General features: G+C 35.3%; 1 protein-coding gene across 1 annotated transcript in view; it reads left to right on the forward strand.

Moving 5' to 3' along the window:
- The window catches only part of ANGPT1 (angiopoietin 1), a 155,504-nt gene that overhangs the window by 48,831 nt on the left and 83,529 nt on the right, over positions 1-23,144 (forward strand). The window contains exons 2-3 of the mRNA XM_068182959.1: positions 21,200-21,355; positions 22,242-22,363. Coding sequence (XP_068039060.1) covers positions 21,200-21,355; positions 22,242-22,363 — 278 coding nt within the window. The remainder of the gene's footprint in view (positions 1-21,199; positions 21,356-22,241; positions 22,364-23,144) is intronic.

A 23,144-nucleotide genomic window follows, 5' to 3' on the forward strand; every position in this document is an offset into this window, starting at 1 on the left:
TCAGATGGCCACAGAGAAAAGGAAAGCTTTAAACAAAGTGTGAGAAGGAAAGAAAATTCTGTGATGTAAATAAGGGAATGCAAACTATGCAGGACTAGTTTATTCAGAGAAATTGCAAAATAGAACTGGAATCAATGAGGGTGGGTGTATTTTTCAGGCAAATCTCCATAAACCTGTAAACTTTCATCATCCCTTGCTAACAAAATGTCTTGGCAGCCAACAGCAGAGGAGAAACAACCTCCATCTTATCAATGTCTACCACCTCTTTCAAATAAATAGTTGTTGAAGATATCTTGAATGTCTTGAGTTGAACCACACTACCTCAAGCCAAAGTCTGCCAATGTTGCATCCATTAAAACGTTTGAGCTCTCTAAATCCTCCTGTAGTTAAAACCAGGAAGGTATATTTGCAGTCACAGCCTGAGAACAGGGTTGTAAATGTTCCTAAATCTCTTAAGAAGCTAACTACCAGCTAAGTACCAGCTAAAAGACTAAGTACCATCACTGTACAGCATCCCATATCCTTTAAACTTCTGGAAAACCTGAAATTTTTGTAAGTGAAGTCAGAAATTTAGTGTATTTTGGATCATGTCTTCATAAAAGAAAGAAAAGTCTAAGAAAATAAGCCCATAAGATGAATACTATAAATTCCACAATAAAAAAAAAAAAAAAAAACAAACAGGTAATGAAGACAGTAGATAAAACTTTCATGTAAATATGAAGACAGTAAAGACACAAGGAATGACACATTTCAGTTTCTGAGTTATTCTTGCAGCAAATCAGTTGTTGTCAGTTTGAGGGATCTGATATGATTGTGGCAGCCCTGAATTTTCCATATTTTTTTTCTGTAGCCTAATAAATATTTTGTCAGTGCCTTTTGGTTTTTCAGATTGTGCTTGCACTAAAGAAAGAGACCGATTAATATGTTTACATACTGCACTGATAGCTGGAAGAAGATGATAGTCCTGGGAGTTCCTTTTCACCTGGCATGAAAGACAGAAGAAATGTCTAGCTTCACCTAATATCATGAAGGGAAGGAGAAAGCCAGAAAAGAATAAGAGGAGGGGAAAGAGAAAGGAGAAAATTAAAGGGAGTGGATAGGGGAATTAAAATTTCTACAGTTGCTTTAATGCCAGGTGATTACTGACATTTATAAAATACCTAATCTATGAAAACTACGTATGTTTTAGAAGAAGTTGTTTATATATTTATGGATTCTTTTAAAACCTGGAGATCCCCAACTTAATAATAATTCCCCTGATCCTTGACAGCAAATTCACAGAGCTCTGTGGTGCTGTATAGCACTTGAGGATGTGGTCCTCTATCACCAAATCATAACAGCCATGCATTAAAGCCTAGATGAGCACATTCAGTGGTAATCAAGCTGAAGGCGATGTCATTAATTGCATTCTTGAAATGCAATAGTCTGATATTCCTATATCCCTTGTTCCTTATCTGAATCACAGGAAACAAAAATCCTGTTACACAAAAAACAGGAACCATTAGAAAGAACTAAATGAATTCTCTGGAAAAAAATATGTTTTGCATATGAAATGTAGACTCTCATCAGTTTTGCTTCCACAGTCATAACCCATGTAGGTAGTCACAAACTGATAATAGTACTTTCAAGTGGACATAATATCAGAGACTACATTATTTGGGAAAAAAGAAAGTAAGAAGCTCTATTTCATTTAAGTGATGACTGATAAAAAGCAGTTCATTTGAAACCCGTTTTTATTGGCTGTGTCATGCTATTTCTTTCAATGCCATTTTTTGTCTGAAAAAATATCTTCTCAAACATAGCTGCTGGCTGTCTTGTAAGTATTAAACATGTCCACAGCACAAAATTGAATGGTTTTGAGCATTTTAGGGTTGTTGTGTGTAGACATCCACATAATAGGTAAACAGTTTCAAAGAAATCTTATAGGTCCAAGTCCTGTAAATCCTTAATTTTTGTAAGGATAACTAGATCTGTCTCTAAAAAACATCACAGGCTGGATGTCCAATGTGTGCGTATAGCTGTCTATTCTGATTTCTTTAGAAGAATCCTGTCAGAGTTGAATGCAGTGCAGCTGTTGTGCATGTGGGGTGTGACAACTCCTGGAATCAAAACATTTTGAGGGAAAGGTTTGTTTATGCAGAAAATTTGTAGAGCAATTATCTGAATATTTTTCTACTTTTCAAATAAGAAACCAGTGGCAATTAAGTAAAGAAATACAATATGGGCCTAAGCCAAAGATTAAAAAAATCTGATGCCTACAGTGAAATTTTAATGCTATGAAGGCACATAAATTTAAGCATTTTACTAATTTACAGTGGATTTGGCTGTGATCACCCAATGTGAGAACCCTCAGGCCAGTATGGTTTCACAAGTATATTCAAACAAAGTCTTCATAAACTGTGCATACATATTGCATATCTGAAATCTTAAACTCACCATGAAGTACAATGCCATCCTTTCTATAATTTAACAGCTTAATTATTAAGAGAAGTTAAATTGTATATTTATTTAATAATCCCTGCAAATTTCATAAACAGTATTCAGAAAAGAGACAAGTCCTTAGACCTGACACATGTATTGATGGGCGGTCAGAGCACAGTTGTACTTGAGCACTTCCTCTTTAGCATTATGAGTCTTGTGCACTTCATGGCATAATGATCCTGCTTTAGCCATTATGGAGAACAGAGGAATAGAAAACACATTTGACCCATCCTAGCCAATATTTCTGTGAACTAAACTCTTACTTTGAAGAGGATTTGTAGGCTTGTAATACTGCAGACTGAGGAGGGAATAGAAGCCCTGTTTTCTAGTCTCTCATGTGATGGTGTTCCAAAGAAAATTAAACCCAGGTAAATCAGTTTGCTATAACTGAGTAAGTGTCAGCTAATTCACGAGGAAATATCTAACAGAGTGAGACACACCTTAACTGCTTACTGTATTTGTGCCCATGAATCATGTTCCTTAGAGTTTAATCTATTTTTGTATGACAAATTCAGGTATTTATCTTTGTTCCAAACTTCCCTTTATAGATATAAACTCTGGCATCTTTGAGATTCTTGTCCTAAAGGACTATTCTTAAAAATATTCCTATACTTCTTCATTTATATAAGAGATACAATCTTGAGACATAATGAATAGCTTTTATACTATAGAGGAGTATCTTGTAGGAATAAAACAGTGAACCTTTTGTAGCTTGACAAATACAATCTATAAGAAGGCAAGGTCAACGTTCTGTAGTCATTATTATGCATACAGTTTAGTTTGGCACTGTTAGTTCTCTGTGCAGATGGCAACATTTGGCTAAAAAGTACTTTTTTTTTGGTTTTAGGTTGGCTACTTTAACAGTACTTAGGATTTCAACAATCATCTGTAAAATCATTAATCATATAACAGCTCCTGCCACAGCTTATTGGGAAATATTAGTGAAATGACAGTATTAATGCCATTAATACAGAATTGTTCTAGTGCCCAGGGTAAAGGAAATAGTAAACCACAGTAGTAAAGCTGTACCCACAACTTGTAAACCTAAAGGAATATCCTTGTAAAAGAGGTGAACTAAGAGGGCTAGTTCTGGCAAATTTATTTGAGTGACTCACACTGTTTCCTTGTTAAGAAAAGCAAACAAAAAGAAAAAAAAATCTACCTTTTATAAATGTGGTAAAACAGAGTTAAGAGCTGCTCCTCCATATCTCCCATGGCGCTAAGGTATACAATGAGCCATCTATGAGATATCTTAAAATCAGAAATTCCTTCAAGTTAGCAATATTTTGCTGTTTTTCCAGAGTATAAAAGTAAAGAGCTGAATTATGCCAAATCACACAGAATGTCATTATTTTTAGCTCAGACTCAACAGAAGATTTACAGAGAGATTAGGGTCACCAAAGAAGTATTTGCATCTGTTGTTTATGTTATGACATCTGAGATCAAAGTTAGGCTTTAAACTTTAACTTTCTGTTTTGCAAGTGGATAATGAAACTGGAAAAAAAGCTGAAGATACGAGGAGGGAAAAGTGATGGAGCATTAAAAACACTGCAGAGAGTTTTGAAATGAAGGGGATGTGTGGGATGAAGCCCAGAGGTTGGATCCACCAGCCTTCTGAGCACTCTGCTCCTCATTCCCCAGATTAAGTATACATCGTGTGTGCGCCTGTGAATCATCCCAGGGATTGTGGAAACGCTCCATGTTTAAATTGGGGCTGGATTGGCCTCAGGCTTTGCTGAATGTCCAGCCTTTGCAGCACCAAAGGCTGCAGCACCACAGCACACTGTGTCCAGTGTGCTTAATTCTGTGTAGCCATGGTAATAAAACATTTCTGTGGCTGAACCTAACAAAGTTAGTACTGAGATGCAGTGGCAGAAACAAGTTCAGTGAAAACCCAGTAGTGGAATCTAAGCCGCAATAGGGATTCTTTCCAGAATATGCTAAGATTTTTTTAAGTAAATATAAACCTTTGAGTAGCTGATTTTAAGTAAGTTGAGGGTCTCTGAAGAGATAATTGATGTGCATTCCTAAAGTCAAAGAAAGAACTACTAACTACCTTGTAAAAGAGACAGGCAGAAAACCAGGACAAAACCCCTACTTGCGCCACTGTCATTAATGAGATCAAGATTAGGCCTTTTATGCAGAGAGCTAAGAATGGAAAAGAAGAAAGACTCCTATGGTTTAACTGCACAACTCAGAAAATTATTAATGGTCAGGACATCTCGTCATAATCAGCTCGCTTGTAAAATACCGCACAGGTCAGTGCAGTCAAAGGCATTTCCATTTTTCAGATTTTGGAGAGTTTGATGAAATAATTTACTGGCTTCTCTTCAGTTTGCCTGTACTGAGATCTCTGTGAGAGCAGACCATATAGTAACAAATGCTCACAATTACAACCATTATACACATGTACCAGTACAGTCATATATGCACTTGATAATATTGGTCTATACATGTTTGTAAAGGCTGGAACTGAGAAGTCATTCCTCTTCTTCAAAGAACAGAAGTCATAAATTATATCAGTTTGTCTCCGTCTGAAGTTCCCTGGCTATGGTCTAAGTGTTGGGTCTATGTGTAGACTGACATTGTCATCTTGACATTATTTATGGTCCTTCTTGGGTACAGTTAAGTGAGTAGAAATTGAACAGAGACAAAATGTCATTAACTATGAAAACCAAACAAACTTACCAGAAATATTTTCTTTCTCTCAGTACTCATTTACATATTACTGCTCGTATTACTTGGAAAGAGTGTAAATAAGGTAAAAAAGGTCTAAAGAAAAGGTTTACTTTAAGTTGGCATTGTCTTATAAAAATATTTCTAGTAACTGTGTAGATTTAGATTATTACGGAATGTTCTGTTCTCTTAACTGAACATCACATTAGATTTGTCTGGATAAAAATATTTGGATTATTTATTTATGTTGGAAAAACTGCATGAATTTAAATTTAATTTAATGAACTAACTAATTTTTCCTTTAATGGTATTAAAGTTTCATTAAATCTTAGAAGTAAATGGAATTTTAAACAAAATTAGGAGGACAGTTGAAATATTTATTTAATCTGATTTTGGAAGTTAGCATAAAAAAAGTATAGCTGTTGTATCATCAGTTCTGAGGTTCTTTTACAGGTTTTTCCTTTTTATGTGAAATGACCTATTTCTAGCAGAAAGGCTGGCCTACATTTTAAAGTTCAATGTATTTATCTCACACAATTTTCTGAATGGGAACCATACTGTTTTATTTTTAAATAAGCCATAACTTCAAAATAATTTAAAATATTTCAAGAAACAATAAAACATCTTTTTGTGTTTATATCTTATTTTGCATAAAATTTTTCTGGAAGGATATTTATAGCAATTAAAATTTACTCAATTTTCTATTAAATGATCATAATTAAATAATAAATCCTTCCAGTACCTGAAGGTGGTCTACAAGGGAGCTGGAGAGGGGCTCTTCATAAGGAACTGTAGTGATAGGATGAGGAATGGCTTTAAATTGGAAAATGGGATAGATTAGATTGAATATTAGGAAGAAATTCTTTATTGTGAGGGTGGTGAAGCACTGGGACAGGCTGCCCAGAGCAGCTGTGGATGCCCCATCTGTCTAAGTGTTCAAGGCCAAGGATGGATGGAGCTCTGAGCAAGCTGGCTTATTGGGAGGTGTCCCTGCCCATGGCAGCGGGGGTGGAACTAGATGGTCTTTAAGGACCCTTCAAACCCAAAACATTCTATGTTTCTATGATTTGTTATTAAGCAATCCTTTTGCTGAGTTGCCAAAGGGCAACTATTCACAGCACCCCAGGAATTATAAAGTTAATAAAACTCTTTGGTCATCTATTTCCTTCCTCAAAAGCTCAGGATTATTTACTAAAGTATATTCCTCCAACTACTAAGTCTGCCACAGCTAATTATATACTGTATGTTCCATTTTTAGCATTCAGCTCACTCTTCTCAAGTAAAGCTTTACAGTTCATGCACAAGTAGAATAGGCTTTAAGCATAAAAGAAATAAAATTAAATACCAATCTGATTAACTTTTCAGGTCTCAGAAAGCCAGTTTATATTAAAAATCCTTCTTACCACACTGGCTTTGTGAACCATGTGCTAAAAGATGGGGATTATGAAGATCCATTGCAGCAAAGGATTCAAACATGCCTCAGCAGGTTTGGCTGATGTGCAGTACAGTTTGTGCCAAGACTCTCTGCTGTTCTTAAACATGTCAGTGAAACACATCCACCACTGAGCTGTTCTTCATGTTTGTGACTAGTCATTTCAGTCTTTCACATGTCACTAATAATTTGTCTGAAGCATCTTGACAATGAAAGGGCAAATGAGGCTGGCATCATGTCTTAATCAGGCATGGAAGAGTTCCATTCACATTTATGACAATATTTGTTTATTAACCAATACAAAACTGCACTGAAGTAAAAAACAACTGGTAGAAAATCTTTTTTTCTATCAGCAATTATGTGACATAAAACTGCAGCTTTCTGATTTTGATAGTTCACACAGTGCTACTTCCAGAAATGTGGTGCTAACATATTATTTTAAAAAAGAAATTAAAGCTTCCTTATGAAGGAAAATTACTGGGACAGCCCATGTTTTAGTTTATTATTTCACAGGTGTATCAGAGACTTCTTGTCAGACAAGTTAGAAGCCTTGTGGAAAGCTCACAGAAGCCAGGAAGCTGTAAGTTCAAATATCACTTGTTTTTTAGACACTCCTTGTATTTCAATGTACTTTATAGTTACTAAACAGGGACTCACACTCTTAATTTTAGCAGTGGATGAGTTATCAGTGTGAGCCTTCTTTTTACCTGATAAATTCATGGACCCATCTGTTGCACATAATCTTTTCTGGCAGGATGGAAACAGAAGCTACTTCTTAGATATTACAGAGTTAACTGTCACATACATGAGTACACTGTCACCACCAGGAAAGTGGGGAATGGATTAAACCCTTTTTTTGAGCCGTCTCAGGAATAATCAGCTCCAACCACCAGTAATCCCGAGTCCACATCCCTTCTGCATAACATAAATAGAAGCAGGATTTTGAATGCATCATATTCACATATAACTAAGTCAGTCCCTGATCTGCACTGAGTGTCTGGGAGGTCAGACAAGATTAAAAAGTTAGTCTACTTTTCTCTTACATTTTTTTAATATTGAAAAATATATCTTTTGGGAATTTTGGTAGTCCAGTTAGAGAGATTTCTTTACACTTTCTGGAAAAATCTGCTTTCACTCACAAAGGCAGGCAGTTCACCAGTGAAAAGCTGTGCAACCATCTTGGGTAAAGGGGGAACTTGCTGTAACAAAGACTAACACAGATATTAACAAGAGTGTGAAGGAAACGAAATAGAATCAAATTTTCTAAACACTCAGCTGCATGTTTAGATAAGGGATTTTCATCTAGAGCAGAGTTTTGTAGTACATTTGAGACTTTTTTATTTATTTCTTTTTGGCAAGTAGAAGTCCTACCTGGAAAAGTCATACAGATCAGTCAAGCTATTGCAGTTTAACTCACAATTGAGCTGTACCCACAATTGCCACAGATTTGGGGATGACAATGAGAAAGATGCTTTTATGCCATGATCTTCTCTCATGTGCAGCAATAGACTGCACGTCTGCTTGGAATATCCCCTTTTTGCAATGCCATGAAAGCAGAGATCTTGCTTCTGCCCAACTGTGAAAGACCTGCTCTTGAATGGCAAAGAATCGAAAAGATAAGCTTCAAACAAACCCTCAACACCTGACCTTTCAGGAAGTTCAGTTCTCAACTGGAATTCTGCAGCTCATTTTACATAACCCTTTCTGTATTCTTCCTTTTAAGGAAAACATCTTTGTGGTGGCCTTGCAGTCCACTTGCAAAGAAAGAAATGAAGTCCTGTTTTCCTACTATTTGTCTTTACAGTGACAAAAAGAACAGTGACATTATTTCCACTGTTATCACACAGAAATGCATTAAACATTCTACACATTCTGAGGAAATTTATATCTCACCTTTCCTGTTCCTGCTGGGAATTTGTGGTAGCATGGTAATTTATTTCAAGTGGAACAGAGGCATTTCTGTTTTAGTTTTCTTTTCATATCTAGAAGTTAGAAGTTTAGTCCAAATGTAATAATGGTTAAATAATCCCTATGTCCACACTTGCACTAATGTCAGTAGTATACTTTTCACAAGAAAATAATTTTGAATAGCATATTAATAGGTTTACAGTAAGGAAAAGCCCCAATGTTTGGTTTTAGAACAGACTAGAATTGTAGCCAGAAAAATAAAAAATAAAATAAAAGCATTCCTATGGCTTTGAGAAGACATTTTTACCTGTTCTGGAACTGAAAGTCAAAAAAGAAAACCTCGGGAATTAAACCCTGGCCAGATTGTGGGTACCTCCCACAAAACCTCCTTAATATGTCAGAATTCCAGACTTCTGGTGCCAACCCCTCCCCTTCAAAAAAAGCTTACTTTGCCATCCCAAAAGTGTCCTAAGTCCATATTATTTGACCTAATGGAAGTTTAAAACGTGACATTACCTGAATGCAATTAATTGGATGCAGATGAGACAGGGATGCATTGGGGAATCAGGAGTTTCCTGACCTGTTGCCCCCAGGTCTCTTGTATGGCTCAGTTGGCTTTGGCACTCTTGGTCCCCCCTCATTGGGTCAAACCTTCATGCATGGCACAGGGTTAACCTGTTTCTATTAGCATCAATGCCAGGCATGGAAAACCTTTGTCCTTAAAAAGAGAATACCTGTTTCAGAACACTTATTTTTCAATGTTTTCATGGCTTATATTTAGATTTTCTGTGCTCTGGGCACAGGAGTTTTCAGGTGACATTGGGGTTCAGTAACCAATAGAGTTTCCATGGGTCCTCCAGGAGCAGCCGATATGGCTTTGCCAGAGTCATAGTTACAGCATTTCTTTAGTACTTGACAGGATTTTTCTCTCTTTCCAGTATTGAAGAATTTGAATGTGCTGTAAAGTTTTGACTACAGGACACAAACGTTATTGCCAGCTATTGGGCAGAATGTATAACTGTTAACATGATTGCAATCTACAGCTCGCTGAAACAGCTGCCAAACTTTCCTTGGGATTCATGAACACTTTGTTCTCTACTATTGTACTACAAAGTGTGATAGATATGAGCATTATTGATGTCAATTCTTCTTTAGATCAAATAGCTGTAGTCATGGGAAATGTTATCCTAATTCCTATATGTTCTGCACGTATGGTTAAACTAATGACTTGAAAGTCTGCATTTATATACAGCAACTGCAAAGTCAGTAGAACAGATATTTTTCCTTACCCATGAGGGAGAAGAACAGTACCACATGGCTATCATTATGAAAATGAGATTGAAGTAAAATCCTGACTTGGAATACTTGAAAGTTTAAGAATATCTATATTTGATTTTGAGCCCTAGTCATCTCTGATTCTGAAGAGTTACAGCATGTTTGAAAGGCCTAGGATATTTTCCTTTTATTTAATAGTCCTGTTATTCTGATATGTTGGTTTATTCAATGTATTTTTTATTACATAGTAAATGCTTCTGAGTTATTACTAAACCACCCTTCTGACTGTGGTTTTACTTGGCAAGAAAATATTAGTCTTATTGTTATGCATGACCTACTTGGGATTTATTGTAAAATTAAAAGTATTGTAGAAGGAAGAACAAGAGAGCAAAACCAGTGATAAATGCTAAGCATTCATGTAAGATCTGAATGAAGTTCAGACTTGTAATAACTGGTGTGTCTCATCTTTGACTCATGGCTCTGTGTTTTCACTACATTAATCATGCCAGAAGGGTTGTCACTTCATATTTGTGAACTGTGAAGGTCCGTCAGGGCGAGGTCCTGTACGTGCTCCTGGATTGCAAATCGGAAATGACTGTGATCGTTATCACTTTGGGCACAGGGACACTGTGTAGAAATTTGCAAACAAAAGTAGCAACTTAATCAGTGACAGAGTGAGCCTGACAGCTACCCTGCCACTTCACTGGGAATGTGGGAGCAGCACGGGTGCCAGGACTCCTGGATCAGCAGAAATATATTCATATTTAGATTATACAAAGGACACATCAAAGACATGTGAACAGTTTCTTGTTAATAAAAAATAATTTAAAACATTCCTCTTTGCTATTAATGATTTGAATTTGTATTGAACTAGCATGATTCTTAAACAATTAATGTCTAATTGTGGCCATTAAGTACAACATTTGCAAATATATGCTTGATGTCTTCTGTTTTCCCTTGTAAAATCGGATGTATTTTCAAATTTCTGCATCCAAACTGGCCATCTCTTTGTCTGCCAATCCATTTCTAATATATGTCACTATCATATATATCATATATATCATATATATCATATATATCATATATATATGTTCCTTTATCATTTATTACATCTGTACTGTATGATTGCTCATGGACAGACTTAGTAGTTCATCTATGAATTTATTTGTCCTATCTTTGTTAAGAACAACAATAGAAACTCTACATCAGCCATAAAAAGAGAATGACAATAAGTTAGCAGACATGTAATTGAATGGTGAAAGCTTCCCCACTTCAGCTCATGATTTCATGCTTACAAAGGAATGCATCAAAATAACATCATCTTCCAGGAAGAGCTGTGATTATGATAAACTGAAGTAGGAGGGAATATTCTTGCCAGGTTCTAGAAAAAAAAAAGGGGGCAAAAATTCTTCTCCTAAAGTAAGGCTTTAGGACAGAGACTCTTCCATCATTCCTTTTCATTTGTTTCCTCTTTACAGTGACTTAAGTGCAGGAATATCTCCAAAAGATTTTTATCAGATTTTCCCTAAATTTAAACTTTTGAGATGGCTTTTATTCTTCAGAGCTACATTAAAATAAAGATTTTCAATCTAGTTTTCTTCTTATTACTGCTGAGTTTGTGTTCAGTGCTAAGCACAGAACAGCCCAATTCTGCTTCTCATTATTGGAATTTCAGTATGGTTATTCCCTTAGCAGTTAATGGAAATAAAAATGCTTATTTCCACGATGTGAGCTCTCTAGAGAAACCCACAGTTCTACATTTTTCATTTAGAGATTGTGGCATTCAAGAGGTAAACTCAGGGCAAAGATTGGATCCCTGTAATCATACCCTGAATCTCACTCCAACAACTGGGAATGAAGGAAATTGTATTAGCACACATTTACTAAAAGGAAATGTGATTGCTGTCTTTCAAAATCTCAAGAGGAATGTAATGAAAAGAGGGACCAGAATTGTCTTTGTATGCATTGGCTGCTCTCATATTTCCTATAAAAAAGAGATCTTATCTTTCTATACAATTATTAAAGTCATAAATGGATATATATCTCAAACTATATAATTTCAGATAAACCAAGGCACTTTTATCTTACATAGTTTCCTAGTCTTTTTAAATACATGATATTTCATTATATTGTTTAGTGACTTTTTGTAATTTCCAATGCTAGTTGTAAAACAGTTTTTATAATCTATTTGGTGGAATTATCTCATCCTTATTTTATGTATAGATTCCTGTATGTGCATATGTGAATATATACAGATATGTGCTGAATATGTGACAGTTTCACTCTGAGATTTTTATGCATTTTTCTAATTTTAACAGTTATTGGAAGGAAGTATTTGGCAAGACTTTTAGTTATGTATTTTAATACACTGTCTGACATGTATGAAGGCAATCAGGTCCATCGGCATAGGAAGAAACCAAATTTTTGTGGGCTGCACATATTTTGGCGGGACCATCTCCCTGGTATGCAGTTACACATTCATCATAATGCTGAGAATTATAGGTATGTCTGGAGGCACTTAGAGATTAATGGGTGTATATATATAGAATTTCAAGAATGGGAAGAAAAGGTGTTGGAGTTTGTACTAGCAGTTAACTTCTTTATAGTGCTGTGGGAAATTGGAGCTCTTAGTTTACTACTACAGATGTTTCTGGAAATTTCATTTATTTATATTTCTTATATGTATTTCTTAAAATTATGAAGTGATTCCAGTGAAGGTGTATCATTTTTTTAATGTCTGTATTAAAACTAAGGTAAACATTGCCACTTATCCAAAACACCTATCATTAAAGTGCTTGTGCCCAGATTATTTTAATAAAAGTTGAGAACCATAAATATAGCCAAAATTTATAGGACACAAATGAACATTGCTGCCTACATAGATTAAACCCCATAATTTAAGAGAAATTGCATACATACTCATGTAAATCTATGCACATAAATACTGTGTGTGAGAATATGTAACTCTTGTCTAGATATTAATTCCTTATTGACTGAAGAAGTTCAGCAGCTTTCAGGTTTCAGCCTCCCTGGGCTCTGCAGGAGAATGGATTTTACAACACATAGAGGTTTTGCTCTTTGCTGTATTAGGTACCAATGGACAAGAATATCTTTCTTCAATATTAACTAGAATCATGTTGTTGGAGCCAAATGCTGAATGCAAGACATAAAGCATAACAAAATAACGCTTGCCGTTACTGGGCAAGGGAAAGAAGAAAAGGACAGGGTTCTTGATTAAAATATTATTATTATTTGTAGTCTAGATAGGATTTTTATAAACATTTTTTGCTAAATAAGATATGTTGAGCTGAGGAGCCTCATTTGCTTACAAATACCTTGTCCACTCAGCTGCTCTAGCCTGTCAAAGGTTTCATTGAGTTGGAAGTTGGTAGCAGGATTCTCTGCTCTCAAGCAGACCATGAACCATTTTGCCCATACAGATTTGTTGTGTTTCTATTTCTCCATGTGTTTTGAAGTAAAATTAGCTGTATAAACCCTAACTGTGGACACACAGTGTTCCTGCACTTTATCAGTTTTTTTGAACAAAGCAAAATCCTACCATGATTCAGTCCTTACCAGATGCCAATGAGACATCAGAGGACAGGGAGTGAATAGTAAGATTTACATTTCCTGTAACAATCAAACTTGAGGAAGCTTTCATTATTCCCTATCACCTAGGAAAAGATCTCAGATAGATTTCAGTTCTCCTAACCAGTGGGTGATTCATGATAGAAGAACACACAGAGGATGTGAACATGTAGTGTGCAGATCATGCGTACTCGTTAGTGTTCTAAGAATGATGGGATGCCTAGAGTGGATGTTTTGTCAATTTCTCTGGGATGAAGGTAAAAATAAGGGTTTGCCTGGAAGAGTGAGGAAGTCGTTTTATGGACCAAGGGCTACCCTTGAATTCCTGTAGGCCGAAGTGTACTGAAATTGCAGTATTTTCAGTGGTTTCAGTGCATCTAAACTTATGATTTATGCCATCTAAACTTCCAATTTAAGCTTTCAAAAAGGATTAAAAATTGAGACTTTGTTGGCAATTGATAAAATGTACTGCATCTTCAGTTGACTTTGAGACTTCATATCAGGTTAATGATGGACAGAATGGTAATCTGCAACCTGCACAGGAAAGAGAGAAAAATGGTAATAAAAAAGAATTTGTGATCTTTTCATCAGGAAGTTCCTAAGACAGAACTGAAGAGCTGAAGGCAGAGCACATGGCAATGATGAAGAGATTCAGCTTCTGTGAGATGTGTATCTGTATATATATATATAATAAAAAAAAGTAATTTTCTTGAAAGACTAGAGCATAAAACCATTGAGTCTTAATTTCACAACCTCTCTCCAAAAAGTATGTCCATATGTCATAGTGGTGAGTGTCAGAAACTAAGCAGAATTAAAAATAGATTAAGTAGTACAATGTTAAATCATATTATACAATCTCCTATAACACATATAGATTCCAAACTATATTCCAGCTTCCCAGGTTCATTGAAAGTTTAGATATAAGCTGGCAGAGAATATAGCAACCAGAACTATTTTATGCAGTTTAAGATTACATTTTTCAAGAACCATATTCAATGCAGTAAGGAGATATTTCAGTGGAACTAGTTTTGATTATGTGATATGTGCATAAGCTAGGAACGAGCCAAAAGCTGTTTAAATTCTCTTCTACACAGAAGTTGTTCCAAAATTAGTGTTTCTGAAAATTAGACCTCACCAAAAGTATATTTTCTAAAGAAAATTAATTAGTTCCACATTCTAATAGAAAATTGTTTTTTAAAAAAATCCCTTACAGATGTTAATGTGCTTAGGGTGATATGACAGATGTTGCATTTTTCACAACTATGTCTTCCCTTTTCAGTGTATATTGAAGATGGTTCGTAATTTCAGTCAACTGTAAAACCAAATGATTTTAGTTTATAAAACTAAGTGGTCTAGAAAATGTGCAAGAAAGAAAAATATCATCCACATAGTAACAAAATTTATAAATGTTAACAGTCAACAAGATAATTCTTTGGACCAGAAATATTACTAATCAGTAGAAAATGAGAACATATTCTTATGATTAAATGTTAGCAGAAGCTTCCTTGTGGGACCCATTTAATCATGTTTGATGTGATTCTAAGTTATGCTGCTACTTGACTTTATTAAGCCTTAAGGTTAAAAAATGAGTTGTATTAACTAATATTCATACTAAATTAATTGAAATTTATTCCTAAATGTTTTATATTCTTTTGTAGAAGGGGTAACAAGGCATTTTAAGTGACAAATTTCATTCATAATTATTTTGGGGTTTTAGGTTTAGAAATGACTAAGCTTTTAGAATGACACAAAACTTTAAAAAATTTGGAAATATTTCTTGCCACATAATGAGGAACTGAAATTCATATTTGCATATTACGCTATTGGGTAAACCTAGCTTGGGATGTCCTTAAATATCTTGAAATAAAGAAGTATGTGTTGCCCATATCTTGTATTTATATTCAAAATAAAATACAGTAATTCATTAAAAAATACTTCCCTTTCCAGATTTTAGTGGGATGCCACACAGCATATTCTTCCACCATCATTATTAGTTACTACCTGTTACATTTTATGTACGTTACTGAATAACATAAAATGGTAAAAGATGCCAAGATACCATTGACATAAGCTTGTATATCTGCAAATTGATCATTTTTTTAGACATTGCAATTTCGAAAGCAGCCTAATAAAAGTAACTTGAGCTTAAGAAATTTCTGCAGGTTTATAATGGTAAAGGTAGTTATTGAAATAATTTCTCAGATGGTTCTGCAGAGTGCCACCCTAAGGAGGAATATTCATACATTCAGAAACTTCCTCAATGAATGTCCAAATTTGATTGATTTGGTCTATCCAGAAGAGTTCCTTTTATTAATATTATTATGTGTGGCTTGCTTTTCTTGGTTTGATTTTTTTGTTTGTTTGATTTTTTTTTAATTTTTGTTGTTTTAATTCACGGGACTCCTCTGTTTTCTTGACTTCCTTCAAAAAGTCTCATTAGGAGATGAGTCTTCCAAATCTCTTCTCAATTCAATGGAGATTTTACTATAGAGTTTGATCCCAAATATTCCCAAGCAGGAAAACCTGCTTGACTTGGGGATTTGGTTTGTTTGTTTGTTTTTTAGCTAGCGGAAAGGTTCTTCTGCATTTATAGCACACTTTTATTTTACTGAAGTTTGCTATGAACCCAAGCTCAACTTCCATGAGAGCAAGTGTCATTAGTATATTGGAAATCAACCAGACAAGAAATCTCAGTACCACTCCGTTGGGGCTGAATCAAACAGTGTTTAGTCATTGTGTGAGGAGAATGCAGCTGTGGTTTCACTGGTCACAGTGGAATTGCATCTATTGAATTATGCCTTATAGCCAGACAGTAAATATATGATATGACAAAGAATCAGACATTCAAGGAATCAAGGATTTAAGGGAAAGTATCATTTATGTGTTTGGAACATTTGGTTTGGAATAAAACAGTCCAATGTTTCAGTTCAGAAATGAACATATATTCCCTGCAAGTCATTGTTTGTTTCTCTGTCAGGAACAGAATTTGGGAAACCACACTATTGTGATTGAGGGTTGAGATACAAAAAATATCTGAGCAAGAAGTCAAAACGATGAGTTGCAATATTACAGGAACTTATGAAAATGCAAAAACACAGAATAATTATGCAAGTATCATGCTAATATTTACTTTTATTTACAAACAACTGAAAAACTAACAAGCTTATTTTCTTGTTGCTTTAAGGCTAGAAATCTGGATACATTGAATTAAAAAAAAAAAAGGAAATATAGTTTTTACAGCCAGCTTTCCTCATAAGTGTTTGTTTGACTATGTATGGATTTGGTGGATTAGTTTTCTGGTTCCTCTTAGAATTGAAATATATTTCATAACCAATGTATTTCATAACCAGTATATTTCATAACCAATGATTTTGTGAAAGCCCCATATACCACATATCCCAACATGCCTTTCTAGGAGTCCAATTTTTGCAGCAGTCACTTAAAGCTTTCATTTCAGCTTTCAAGGTTGTTTTCATAAATTTACTGAAATTATATTTATGATCCTGTATCATCTTAATGTAGGTAATCAGGTAAGGTTGTTTCAAAAGTGATGCAGATTAGAGTTTTAGCATTTGTGCATTATTCATTGCCTTTATGTGCCATCCATGTTCACTGTCCTTGATTCACGTAATCATATACCAACAGAAATTGTGCAAGGGTTGTTGTTCTCTACTTATTGGATTTGTAATACATGAAGGTTGAATCATTGTAAATTAACCATTTTATCATTTTTCCCTCATTGACAAATAGCCTATAGAATGTATTTTTAAATAAATGCAATATTGCCTTTTTCAATACATGAATAAAACAACTTTTCTCAGTGATAAAGTCTTTCCTAACTCCTTTCTACTTCTTCAAATCTCAAAGAAATTCTAAGGTATTCTATATATTTCTACTTCCACTTTATTCCCACTAAGGCTGTTTGTGTATTTATAAAACACAATGCACATCAAATGTCATTTTTCTGTCTCACTCCCTGAGGCAGTTTGTCACTGTGGAGAGGTAAGACCTTCCCTCAAACAGAAAAATAAAGAAAGAAGAATTGAACTTTCATTGGTTGGGTTGTGGTGTAGCATTACTAGTACTTATTCATGTTTTCAAAGCAAGACAATGCAAAACCACTCTTACAAAATAACAGCGGTCATTGTCTTTCTGATGTGCAGTCTATGGTAAGAGGAGAACAGTCTATGGTTACTTTAATTTGTATTCCTGTTGTAAGGCACTGCATGAAAACATCTTCTGGGAATCATACTGATTCTTAACATATAGCTGTTACCTGGGACCAGCATTGTTTGATCAAAGTAAAAGAAAAAGCTCTTATTTTATTTATAAGCCATCTGCCATAAACCTTTATCATTACATAGACCCGAAGTTACTGTTTCCATTTTAATAGTTCTCTTAGTGCTTTGGTGGTTTCTATGAAGGTTAGTCAATAGACATTGTCCAGAAAAGGCTAGATACTTTTAATATATAATCCTCTGGAATGTTTATTAACCAATAACACTGGATCTTCTGACAGTTTTATTTCTGAGAATGTTATAACATTCTTATGCATCCCACCAGTAATTCAGCATTACCCATAACTCCTCTGCAATGTAATGAGCCTTACTGAAAGCAGATGCAGCCAAATTAATAACAAGAACATCAATTTACTGTGGAAACCCATATAGTTGGAGGGGTGGGATGAGGGGAAAAGAATGCAGAATATAATTCTGTTTCACTTTTGAAAAAAAAAAGGTAGCTTAAATAAGTAGATACAGTAATTTAAGGAATTGTTTAATTCAGAGTGTCTGGAGGAATTGAATTTAACTTAATTATAGGATGAAGAAGTTCTAGAAAATTACTTAAACCCCTAAATGTTCTTTAATTTGCTTCTGTGAATAGGTTTCCATGTGTCAAATCTTCGGTGAGGCCACCCTGCAAGGATTCTTTTATCACCCAGTAAATAGATGCTATTGCTCTTAACTAACCACAAAGAAAGCTCAGCTCATATGCTTAATACGAGGCCTCCAGAGAAGGCAAGGCTTCAGATGAAATTCCATGCTTGGTCATAATGAACCTGGTAAATTGTTGGCTTCCTGCAATAAAAATAATAGGTGAAATCTTGGCCTATTGAAGCCAATGGAAATTTTGGCATTGATTTTAGCGGGGCCAGTATTGCAACCAATAAATCTACGGAGCAAGCTAAAAGAAGTAGGTAAAGGTAGGAAGGAAGGGGAATTAATGCAACAAAACCCCTATATTACTTCAGTTTTTGTTCAGTCCCCCTTTGCCTGAGTGAATAGCTCTTGATACTCCAGAGATGGGCTCACTGAAACTATTGTGGTGCTATTCTTAACAACAAATATTTACAAAAGCATTTAATGAGTAATTCTGAAACAGGAAAGTCAGCTTTGTTGTTATAAGGAGTCAGTCTCAGATTCAATTTGAGGCTGTTTTAGGGGTGAGTAACGGAGGGCAATTGCCAAAGACTGGATACCATAGGGACAGTGTTAGACTGGAATAATGAAAAGTATGAGTTATACAATTTGCCTCAATCTGTGGTTGTGTTTTTGCTAGTCAAATCTGCTGTAGTTCCACACAGATGCAATCAAAATCACAATCCTCTCTGTGACTAAAGTAACAGGCAAAGAAAATTATTTAAAAATATGCATTTATTTTTAAATTTATTTCCCTACCTGTGGGCATTTTATGTGAAAACATCTAATTTCTGATGTGTAATAAATGCTGTTACCATTTTTGCAGTGTTTTTCAGAGGCATCCATTGCACATATGTATGCCATTCCTCATGCACAGCAAGGCAATTTCAGAAAGCTCCAGGCTAGCAAATCAAGCACTGTACAGCTACAGCACAGACATGCTATGTTCCTACCTGCAAACAAAAGACATTGGATGTGAGGAAATGTGTGTGTTGACAACCAGTCATGAGCAGTACCATGATTGGAGAACCCTGTATTTCATTAGGAAGCAAAATTAATCAGAGAAATTCAGCTTCTTGTTTAAATGTCCCAGAATCAGTCTCCATATTCTGGACCTGAATATGGAAAAAGGCAATCACCCAGTTTATGGCACTCATTCACAAGGACTATTTTCAATCAACAGATAGTTTGAGGAACAAAACCAAAACTGTTTAGAAAAATGAGAAGCAAAGGGTGACTAAAAATAAATTATCTTATGAGAAAGAGTTATACGGGCAAAATACTTCTGAAAATAAAATAACGTTCTAGAAATGCAATGGATCAATAAACTCCCCTTGAACCAGCTTAATATCTGCAAAATGTCTCACAGTAATAAACTAAATCAAAGCATTCAACTTACACTGGGAGGGAAAAATGATGACATCCATTGTAGACATTACTTTGCAATACAGTTTTCTTTGGCTGTTAAATCTCATTTAAATACTTATCAAACTATTCAAAAATAAATATTACTAACCACTTAAAACACTCTCCAGGTTTTCAGTCCAGAGTGGTTACCTGGCAATTCAAGCAAACTTTTTTTTTTTCTGAAACTGTAGGACATCCACTTTAGTTTTGACCATGATAGTTATTGTTTCTTCAGATTGGGATAAACAAAAAAACAAATAAATCATCAACAACTGCTTTATGCAGAAGATATTTTACATTGTGGCAGTGTCCTGTTTCTGTAATCATGTTCATAAAATTAGTAGGTCCACATAAATGATCAAACTTGTAATAATTTTAAGTCAACTGAAGTGACTCAGTAGAATATCGAACAGTCGTGGCCCCTAGGCACAGGTATACCTATGGAAAAAATGGAAGCAGCCATTCTTATTAATCACACTCTGTATCTGGCTACCATTCCTTCTTGCAGTATTTAAATCAACTCTATCTGGTTCTTACTATTAAGTTGTGCAACTTACCTGTCGCAGTGACTAACTGCTAAGGACTAAATCTTCACTGGGTTTCAACCAGCTGGACTCCAACTGGTTATTTCAGTGGAAGGCATTGAAAACTATGTTCTGGGCCACCTATCTTTATGTTAAAGCTTTATGGAGAACATCAAGCCAGAACAATGCTTATGTAAGTAAGAAACAATCTCATCATACTATAGGCCCTGGGTTTATGGCCTGCTGTGGCAGGGCAAGGACACTTTCAGCTAGAAGGGAATGATTCTGCCTACACAGACTAAAAAAAACTGCAACAAAGAGCACCCCTCTCTGGGGTACTCAATTTATTTAGAGGGTTCTAGTTCAGATTCTGTTCAACAATTTGCCAAGTCAAACCAAATATCAAGATCAAAAAAGCAAAGGAGCAAGCCAACTTTCTATGTTTTTTGGCCAACAACTTCCTTTTCTATTGGTATGAAAGTGTCACCATTCCTTTAGAAATTTTTGATCTCAATTAAATTAAGCTGTGTTTATTGCTGAGTTTGTGAAAAATTTTTCAGGGGATTCCACTGAATAAAAAGTCATATTCCCGAATGCCAGGCATAAACCAAGGGATGTAGAATATGGTAGGATCTCTTCCATGGAACACTCACATGTAAGTTATGATGTACAAATAGGGTTTTATGTTTTCGTCTGGTATGCTTTGCTTTTAGGGTTTCATTTTGAAACTGCTGTGATATCTCCATGACAAATGTTCACTGCAACCTTGACACAGACCAAGATACTTGGAAAAATCTCAGGACTCTAACTGAAAGGGGAAGATAGTCAAATCCCTACCCCAATTGTCACAAGGTCAACTGAGACTTGAGATCCCCCTGAAAATATTAAAATTTCTGGTTTTGACAAGAATGCCAACTATGTGCCCTTTATGACACCAGAATGCCTAAACAGGTAAAAATACTGCAGCTACAACCTTTTCTCTTTTACAGCTTGAGAACTACATTGTGGAAAACATGAAATCAGAGATGGTGCAGCTGCAGCAGAATGCTGTGCAGAACCACACTGCTACCATGCTCGAGATAGGGACCAGCCTCCTCACCCAGACAGCAGAGCAGACAAGAAAACTCACGGATGTTGAAACCCAGGTATGTTCCCAGTATGTTTTTCAAAAAGCTGTTAATTGCAGAGAACATTTCCCAAACTCTTTCCTTTCTAATGCATTACCACACAAAACATTTCAACACAGGGGTCCAGGAAACACACTTTGTTTCTTGGTAATAACAACATTGATTATTGACCCTTGTTATGTGTTTTTCTTTTGTTTTCATTTTGTTAGTATATTTAGCTCTGTGTGTGCAACAAAGGTAGGACTGCCCAGGAAACAAGATCAGCATTTGACTTTCAAAAAACAGCTACCTATTGTCAATGATACAAGGGTCAGGCTAAATAATGAGTTAGAAGATAAATCACAATTTTTTATCTTCATTGTTGTTGTGTCAATCATTTCACAATTTTTCAAGCTCTGTAGGACAACAAAAATGGACAATTCAGATTGCTTTGTGAATGTCAATGATCTCAAACAAAAATAAGGCACTGAACTGCCAACGCCACAAAAGAGAGAATGCAGGGGAAAGCTAAAGTAGGAGCTCTATTTACAAAATAGCAGATGCAACACTTTGACTTCATTCCAAGTACTCTGGCACTTTTCTGGTTTAAGCACGCTTTGTAGGAATGCATAACTAAGGCACGTCTCTTGTTTTTTCTATCGAAATGAAGCTTATTTGGCAGTCACCTTGCCTCTTTCTGCTGATCTACTACTATCCTACAGTTTTAGAATGCCAGAATATCAGCTGGTACATATCAGTGTAGTTTGATTGAGTTCATCTGCACCAGCTGAGCAGCCGAGGTTAAAAAAGGATTTAGAAACAATTTTTGACAAATCATCAAATCAGAATTAAATTATTATATTATGCTGCTAAAACAAAATATCCAGGACAATATAAACATTAATGTTTTTAATTTATCCTTAAGGTGCTAAATCAAACATCCAGACTTGAAATTCAGCTACTAGAAAATTCCCTTTCAACATACAAGCTAGAAAAACAGCTGCTACAACAGACACATGAAATCCTAAAAATTCATGAGAAAAACAGGTAAGAGTGAGAATTGGTCTCTTTCTCTGTTCATTACAAAGCGGTCTGTGTAATACTTTGTTTTAAGCAACTGATGAAAGGAGCAAATATGGTAAGTGGACAGCATAGGTAATAGTTATGAACTCACTAAAACACCTGGGATGTGAATTTACACTATATTATGTCCTGTATGATACATGTAAACTGATTTTTACCACTTTTCATGTTAACTGTAAATTTACATCTCACTCTGTTTCATGACAATTTAGTCATATGACCACAGTTCCTGCAACCTAAAAGCATATGGATAACTTTTAAGAGCATTTTCAAGCAGAAAAATATTAAATGATGAGATTTTCAACTACCTTAAAGTGCATTAGAAACTTAAAATCTTCATTAGTTCATCTTTCTAATTTTAATGGATTCAAAGATAAGGCATGTAGAAGGATCTCTCTCTCTGTACTCTATAGCATACTTGTAGCCATGCTCCATTTTAAGAAGTCAACGGCAAACATTTGGGTTTTATGTTTAAGCTCATGAAAAAAACTATTTACCTACACAACTTTTTAAGCAGTAAATTGAGAGTTGGGAAGTAGTTTCAGTTCTCCCTTTCTGTGACACAGGGACTCAGCACCTGAAGTCACTGGGCTTAGCAGTTCAGTATGTCAGAGAGTGTGTGTGGTGAGCTGACCTTGTCTGGGATGCCAGACGCCCACCCAGACACTCTCTCACTCCCCCTCATCATCAGAACAGGGAGAAAATATGATGAAAAACTCGTTGTTGAGATAAAGACAGGGAGCTC

The sequence above is a fragment of the Anomalospiza imberbis genome, chromosome 1 (assembly GCF_031753505.1).
Source record: "Anomalospiza imberbis isolate Cuckoo-Finch-1a 21T00152 chromosome 1, ASM3175350v1, whole genome shotgun sequence".
Classification (NCBI taxonomy): domain Eukaryota; kingdom Metazoa; phylum Chordata; class Aves; order Passeriformes; family Viduidae; genus Anomalospiza; species Anomalospiza imberbis.